The sequence below is a fragment of the Curcuma longa genome, chromosome 14, assembly GCF_044706935.1.
Source record: "Curcuma longa cultivar G26 ecotype Majalengka, Jawa Barat chromosome 14, ITB_CL_G26_1.1, whole genome shotgun sequence".
NCBI lineage: Eukaryota > Viridiplantae > Streptophyta > Magnoliopsida > Zingiberales > Zingiberaceae > Curcuma > Curcuma longa.
In genome coordinates, this window is record NC_133874.1 from 8,423,450 (window position 1) to 8,431,498 (window position 8,049).

Genomic DNA, 8,049 nt, shown 5'->3' on the forward strand with positions numbered 1-8,049 from the left:
GGAAGTAGACGACACTGGAAGGCGCACAGGCTTTCAGATAAATATCAGCATAGGAATGTGTTCCAAACTCTAGAAAGTTTTGTGTGGAAGCAGGGGAAAAGGGAATAGAATGTGGCATTCATTGCCCATCCACCACAACCAAACAGCATTTATATCATTTTATGATAGTACAGCCAAAGCTTTTCATATCACAAGGTACACCCCCACTTCATTTAATGAAAAGATGGCCCATCAACAAGCATTTGAATATGGAGTTGTTTTCATTCTATTGTATTGGCTTCAAACCACTACTATTATATTTTTCTACCAACCTAAATGCTCATGCTCACATCTGATGATTTTACAGCATTTTAACACAATTAATGAAGGAGGCTCAGAGTTTCCAAGGGCTTTGCAGCCTCTAGATTATGATGAGATACATCTTGCAATGGCAGCGAGTGCAGGTACTTGCAATTTGGACAGTGTGGTGAAGATTTGAACATCATGATGAGAAGATGGCAATTAACACAGACTAATGCCACCATGTTGTTACTTGAACTGCATTGCTTATTCATTTCCTGGGCTGTGTATGTTGCCTTTCCTTCTGAGAATGGAAACACTGAGATGTTAAGATCCAAGTCCATGCTTCGCTCTTTTGGCCTCATCCAACTTTTTTTCATGGTCTTCCTGTTCAGGTAATACATGTTTCCTGACTGCTACAGCATGATTTAAATAATGCATAAATTTAGATCATACTATCATATTGCATCAAATAAATGCGAGAGGTTTATTGCTCACTTCTAAGTCTAAGCATTGCTCCCAATCGAGTGGCAGGGGATCATCGAGCTGGAGGTCAATGCTGCCACTCTGGTTCACTGGATTACTCCATATCGATTGTTGCTTCCTCTTCGTCGTGGAAATTGGATCTGATTCCTCACTTGAGATCGACTGAGGCTGGCCAAGAGAAAGCTCCATGTGTTCCATAGCCGCCTGTTTGATACTGGTACCTCCTCTTTTCTGTCTCCTCGTTAAGCTTTACCTCCTCCTTCCTGTCTCCTCGTTAAGCTTTACCAATAAACTTTTATGTCTCCATACATGTAGTTTGCAATATATAGGATGAGAGGAACGGTAATCTAGGAGAGATACCTCGTGCTAAGATTGATGGGATCATGCAAGGGCGCTTGTGGTGAGTAAATAGGGTACTTAAAGTGAATTTCATCCAACCCCATTAAGAGGAGGGCAGTCCTCTGCATTTAAAGTGGACAGTAGACTGGAGAATGACATTAAATTGTGACAAGAAACCAACACCAAAAGGGTCCACTCTATCCCACTTCCTGCTTACTTTGGTATTTACCAAAGGGGGCAATTGAATTTCCAAAATACTCCTCTATTCTCTGCCCATTTGAACTTAGGCATACTTTGTTTCGCCGCCTGAACATAACCGAATTGTGACAAGAAACCAAAGTGTCAATTCTTTTATCAAGAACTTTTTAACCAAAAGTGTTTGATGGCTCTAAAGAACTCATATTTCTACCACACCATTGCACTTGGATTAGTCGCTTGATTATGCATACTTTTTTTTTAATAGATTTTAAGTTGTTTAGGGTCAGTAAGCACTTTTGATCGTGACAGACAACCTCCGAGGCGATGCCAATCTCTAGCGTCGTCAGTTAGAAGTGGTTTCACACTTCGGATTGGGCATGTAAAGAACGGTTTGGCATGAAAATGGGTCGGCGCAAAGCGAGTTGTGGGGAGGGGTATTTTAGAAAATGAATGTGCTCTTTGATAATACCAAAGTATGGTGCATTCTTCTGGTAGTTGGAAAAGCTAGATGTGCCCTATGAGAAATGCTAAAAAAAAATAAACTGAGCAAAGCATAACAAATTAGTGTGGTGGGGTGAGGCTTCTGAAAATCCACGCCAGCGACTCCAATTAATAAATGGCGCTGTGCCTCATTCTTTGGCCACGATGGATCAAATGCATTCAATGTTTGATGTCATAACTCACTCCCCTTGTGAGTTTAATGTTCCAACAGCCCATTTGTATCTGTGAGGTCGTCTTTAATCTCCAGTGGCACCTCGGACTTCTCACTTGTATGAACATAGCATTGGACATTAATGCGGGGATCGTCTTGTCATTAACAGAGATTAATTATTCATTTAGTGGCAATGAAGTGATGGAACTGATTCCATGTTTGCTACACTGTTTCATCTTAATGACTATTAAATCTTTAGCATTATGTCGACTTGACTAAACTGCATGGCAGTGCAATGTTGGGCCATATGATTTGAACTCAGTTGAATGTTGGGTTCTGAATGATATGGAAAACCCTGAATGAATTTATACTTAAGAAGCAAGAACATAAAATCATGATCGTATGTTCAATATTACACTGAAATTTAGTATATTGCACTCATAATAAACATATCAAAGCATATTATTAAGTACCGACATCATATATCACATAATCATCCAATATTCACGCCTTTATCTATTATAGCATTTCACATTATTTGGACTGTGGTATAAGTAATCCCATGATAGTGTGAATTTCAAGTGTGCGATTTGTTTATTTTTGGACTGTGGTTTAAGTACCTTGAAGGATGCGGGTGGAAAGAAAGGAAAAGACATGAGGGAAAAGGGTGAAAGAGAAGGCCAAGTAAGAAGGGCTTGAAGTGAGGGGGTTTGAAGTCTACTCCACAGTGTCTTCCATCCGGATAAACAAAAGAACCTTACTAATCTTACCTCGATTATCATGCCCTTCGTCACATAAATCACATATGTGATTCAGGATAAATAGGTCTTGAACTCTGCAGATGCCAAGTAGCACTAATTATGCTCAGAATCAGCACTTGATTTCTTCCTTCGATTACAGATACACAGTTGAACAAGTAGAGAAGTAAACACACTCGTACAAAGTATTTAGCATTTTCTATTAAGTACACATCTTGATGCATAGTATTTTATATGTAATGAGAAAATACATATATATGGCTCATTTTGCATGGCTGCAATGGGGGCCCCCTTCATCTATCCTCTGAAAACAATTGCAATTGGATGAAAAGCTTACTACATCCATCCATTGACAGCTTGGTACCTATTGATCAATAAAAGAACTGTATAAGAGATACAACCATGATTGTTATTCTTTCTTGAAAAAAACATGATAATTAAAAAATGCAGTGATAGATTCTTTTTCTAGTTGTTCTGTAATTGACTGGACCACAAGACCAGGGTGTTGTTTAAACAAGGTTTTGGATTAGGAATCACTTCTGGAGGCAAAAAGTATAGAGGAGTTTTTTTTCCCTTTGAGAAATATACTGAATACATAACTTTATGTTTCTTGTTTCCGCATGGGCTTAATTGCTCTTATCATTTTGTATTGATTGAGAAGCTTGATTTTAGTTGCACACAAGGTGTTTGATAAGTTCATTTTCGTATGCACAAGTAGCCAAATTGAGCTCTACTAATGAAAAGAATTCAAGTTCGGACCTTCTTATTTGAAATACCCAATTGAGGTCCCTCTCGAACCATTGTTCAAGTTGTTCAAACATGTTGATGGATTGACAAATTTATTTGATCATAATTTAGTATATTTGATTTTGTCGGTATCATCCAGGTTTATTTTGATACAAGTCTAATATTCCTTGTTGCTTATCAAATTGTTTCAATTTCGTTTCTCGACAGTTTGCAATCATGCTTATATGTATAAAGTTTTATCTAGGTCATTTTGGCTATATTTTTATATAAAATATTTTGTAATTTGTTGGTGAAAAGTTGATAATCAAGAGAGTATTTTGGCATGTTAGGTGGTGGTTGTGGCAACCTGTTCCCTTTAATCTTGGGCACGTCCTATTGATGAACAATAAAGATCCAAAATCTATATACTTACCTTCTTCCCCCACATCCATTCTCCCTTTGGCAGTTGAAGAACATGGCAGCCACAGGATCACCGAGGCTATACGCAGCAGCAAAGTCCCTTGTGTTGAAGTTTGGCCTCCATCCTGGTGCATAAATTGTTTGCCGGATGGATTGTCGGAATACCACAAACACAAACCGATGGATCCCGGCAGTGGGCCGGGGACTCTCATATGCCACAATCTCATTTCCTACAACCAAAAACTTTTACTCTTCACAAAAGAATCCATAGTCAAAAGAAGATTATAACCTAGTTCAATGTGGTTTCCTCACTCACCATAAGTGGCATTTGATGTTTCTGGGATGTCAGTCACCAACCTACAAGGACATTTAGGATGGAAGGTCATTAGATCCCAGGTCCCTCATCATATACCAATGTTTTGAATAATAAACCAGGGCGAGATAATCCCACTGAACTGACCCTTTAGCTAGTTCAAGTGGATGTTACATTATTCACAACTGTTCTAGTTGGATTGATGATTTCAAAACAATGAAATAAATTACAACTGTTTTTTCAGGCAAGGTGAACTTACCAATGGAGGTACTCCCTCTTGGTTGGATTGCTGGGGCTGGGTGAATCAGGATCCACCATCACCTAAACATATCATTATGGTCAACAAACATCAAGAAGACTTGAATCTATCGATGTTTTAGTTGACATTCTATAAACATGCAACAAATCTCATGCCATGTTTACGTGATGCAAATCAAGATTTATAATAGTGAAGCATAGGAAAACGGTCCCTCAGGATTTCTTATGGAATTGGAATTTAGTTTTAACTGTTGATGATTAATTAACAATGATAAATTATCAATTATCATAAATAAATATGGACCTAATCTTATGGCTAAGAAAAACACCTCTATAGGATTTCCTACAGAGCTTATTCCATAGGATTAGCGTTGAATTCTGCCTACACATGTAACTCCAAGAGAAACCTATCAAGTTGAGCAGTCTTGTCCATCCAAAGACTGCACAAAAGGCTTCAACAGTTCGTTCAAGACCTAGAAGAAGATTCTTTGACTGCTACTAATGGACAAACAACTTTGCATCTTGACCCACTTGCTCCAATTGAGCTGATAGATTGAGGCTCATGCAACCAAACCAAATCAAGCTAAACAAGTCACTTACAAGAGTATAGTACGTCCTAGAGTCCCGTCCCCTCATCTCAACCCTCGGCTGATTTGCCACTGCTGAAGGTTTGAGCTCAGACCCATTGGTCAACTCCTTCCCGTTGTAGATCACCCTAAGTGAAGCTGACCTGACAAACGGGTCTAACACGTCCCCAACAATGTTGCCAACCACGAGCGGGTCTCTTGACATGATTGAATGATGGGTTGCGGGACTTGGATTGAAGTTGAGCAAAAGAGGCTTGATTGTGGTAATGCCAAGGGAGGGATCAGAGTCTTATATAGATAGAGAGGGTAATGATGGTCCTGGAATCTGAGACTAGTGTAATGTTAAGGAGGATAATTTGGATTGATATGAATGTGGGATATTGAATTTTGTATGCGTTAGTGGCATGGTGAATAAAATCTTTAGATCTGGATCCTTCTGTAACACTGATTGGTGTTCAGTGATACATGGAATGGAGGTAGGTGTGAGCTCCTGGAGCAAGTAAGCACCTAATTGTTGGAATTTAGCATTTGGGTTGCTCTTGGGAATCCCTCAAGAAAGAATAAATAAATATATTTGCTTTTGAAATTAGTTATTCTCTTTTGACAAAGTGGCACCAGAGCAAATGACTTCACTTCAAGGAGTGTGTTTTAGGAATTGAGAATGAAGTGTCTGTGTGTTCTAAATTTTGGTCTATACAAGGTTGTCTGCACTTCATGCATGAAAAAGTTTCGAGGGCAGCAAGCTCTGTTTTTAAGGTGATTGTTGTGGTTGAAATTACAAACTCACAATAACAATAGAAATGATAGTTGCATGGATATATTTGACTGAACTATTCGAAGCTCATGTCTCAGTGGACGGAGCCGGGTGGGGTTCAATCAAACTACTTGGAGTTCAGTCAATGTGGATAAAAGTTGGTAAGCATCTTGCCTGAGGTGAACAGATGGTGGATTAGCATTAGCTGAAAGGGTTAAGGTGGAACTTGACTAAAAGACAAGGTGGCTTTTCTAGTTAGAGGGGTTGAGGTGGAGAGAATTTTAGGTAAGCAAAATTAAAGTGGCGTTATGAGTGTTCCAAGTAATAGGAAGTTTATAACTTGGTCTTCAAATGCTTCCAAAGTGGGGTTCTTGTGGTATTGATCTATTTTTTATAGGCCACAAAGTGAGTGTTTGCCTTATGAGAAGTTGCCACAGGGCAAAGTGTGGATTCAATTTATGACAATTTCAAGTTGTTGGCTGATAAGTTCTCAGGGATTGGTTTGAATTTCATTCCTGTTGTTGGTCAGCTTTAAAATACATGTTACTCATCTAAAGTTCTTATGTTTGATAAATAATTTTATCCATTTCAATGATGTGTTACATGGATAATATTTTGAAGTTCCTTTTGTGTTCCTTTACTTTTCTCTCATCATTCCCCCAACAAGCTCTGTATCTATACCTTTCAATTTCAGTACCCCTGCAAGCTTAAGATTTGGGATGATTTATCGACTCCCACCCAATGAAATTTCAAAGTAACTGTGTGATTCTCCTTTGCTGCCAACTTTAATGTAAAAAAATTCACACAAGTAATGTCAATATTCTAATGCATAACCTTGAACAGGTGGAGAAAAGCTAAAGAGTTTATTATTCTCAAAGAGAAGCTGATGAAAAAGCCATGAGTTTATGGCAAAGGGAGTGAAGGTCTTCATCTAAAAGTGACAAAGCAATCAAAGGTAGATCTAATCCGTCCACAATGATGCCCTCTGCACCATGATCATCATGTCGAGTCCTCTCGACAGCGGGAATAGGAGACTATTCGACTAGGAGACTTGTTGGGTGTGATTTGGTAAAATGTCCAAAAACATAAAAAGGTTCTTCACATGGAAAGCAAGTGAAATGGGATTGCAACTTGTGTCAACATATGAGGGTGATCAATTAGCATATTCAGGATTAGTGCCGTTCTTTGATTTCCCTTATATTCTGTCACATTTGAGTTTATCTGAGAAGAGAGACATCAATCAATTCCAGCACATGAAAACAGTAGAGAGAGAGATTGGATAAATGCACAGAAGATTTGTTCATTCTACATGAGCAGAACCTGTGGATACGATGCTGATAGAAGTTTGTTTATTAGACAAAGTTGATGAAAGAGTATTTCAAAGATTCTTGTGGTAAGTGGCAAAACTTGATAGATTTTTATCAAACTGACTAAACTTTTTGATTTTTAAAAAGCAGGCCCTTGTCGAATTGGTTCGCATGCAGAACCCATCCATTTAAAGAACTAGACCAGACCATGACTCAGGTTTGAATTTTTTTTCTGATCTAATTATTGATGAACAGTTCCTCACTATTTTAACAAAATCCTTGTCGTGAATAGTAAGGATGAGCACATATAAGATTTTGATCAAGTTGCCTATAATATGCTATCTATTCTTCCTATGGTACTTATCATTGCAGCCAAACTGATCTCTTTTATAATATGCAATTGCATGTGAACTATGTTTCATACATACACACACACACACACACACCATAATCTTGAATTATTTATTACTTTGTGCATATCAAGATATGTTAGCCCCTACTATCTCTTCTATGAGCAAGCTTAAGATATGCCTGCAAGTAACATTTCTTGGTAACTGCAAATAATTGTTTACAACCTCAATCAATGATAGACAGAGTGTTAGTTTTCTTCTTTACAGTTAGACTATTATATTTGGTGAAGATGTGCCTTTATAAGGAATAATTATTGATATCTCAACTTTATAAAAAATGCATTCGCCTTTATGTTTCTTTATTAAATCAAAGACTTTGTGGCTGATTTCCCGAGCATAATAAGATGTAGAAAGCAAGTCAAAGTTTGGCTATGAATTAATTATTCATATATCTAATGGTGGATGGATACACACACACACACACGTGTATAATTGATTATTTATCCACATGTATGATCACAAGTATATTTATATATATTTACACGCTTACATCTCACAAGTATACTCGTATACAAGGTGTGTAATATAATAATTAACCCTAAAACTATAAGAACAGTCGAGA

At 37.8% G+C, this 8,049-nt stretch overlaps 2 protein-coding genes across 3 annotated transcripts; both read right to left on the reverse strand.

Annotated features, from left to right (window-relative positions):
• Positions 1 to 353: 353 nt before the first annotated feature.
• On the reverse strand, positions 354 to 6,703 carry LOC141844920 (uncharacterized). The gene is made up of 3 exons (XM_074732899.1): positions 6,612 to 6,703; positions 778 to 979; positions 354 to 692 (listed from the first exon to the last, which is right to left on the reverse strand). The coding sequence occupies exons 2-3, from the start codon at positions 961 to 963 to the stop codon at positions 360 to 362; spliced, it is 519 nt and encodes a 172-aa protein (XP_074589000.1). The 5' UTR covers positions 964 to 979; positions 6,612 to 6,703; the 3' UTR covers positions 354 to 359.
• Positions 2,938 to 5,249, reverse strand: LOC141844918 (protein FLOWERING LOCUS T-like). Of its 2 annotated transcripts, XM_074732897.1 has the most exons (5): positions 5,030 to 5,249; positions 4,431 to 4,492; positions 4,175 to 4,215; positions 3,872 to 4,088; positions 2,938 to 3,076 (listed from the first exon to the last, which is right to left on the reverse strand). In XM_074732897.1, exons 1-5 carry the CDS (start codon positions 5,219 to 5,221, stop codon positions 3,049 to 3,051), a joined length of 540 nt encoding a protein of 179 aa, XP_074588998.1. In that variant the 5' UTR covers positions 5,222 to 5,249; the 3' UTR covers positions 2,938 to 3,048. The 2 variants fall into 2 exon arrangements, with proteins under 2 accessions (XP_074588998.1, XP_074588999.1); XM_074732898.1 differs by lacking the exon at positions 2,938 to 3,076 and having other exon boundaries at positions 3,868 to 4,088.
• Positions 6,704 to 8,049: the final 1,346 nt, after the last annotated feature.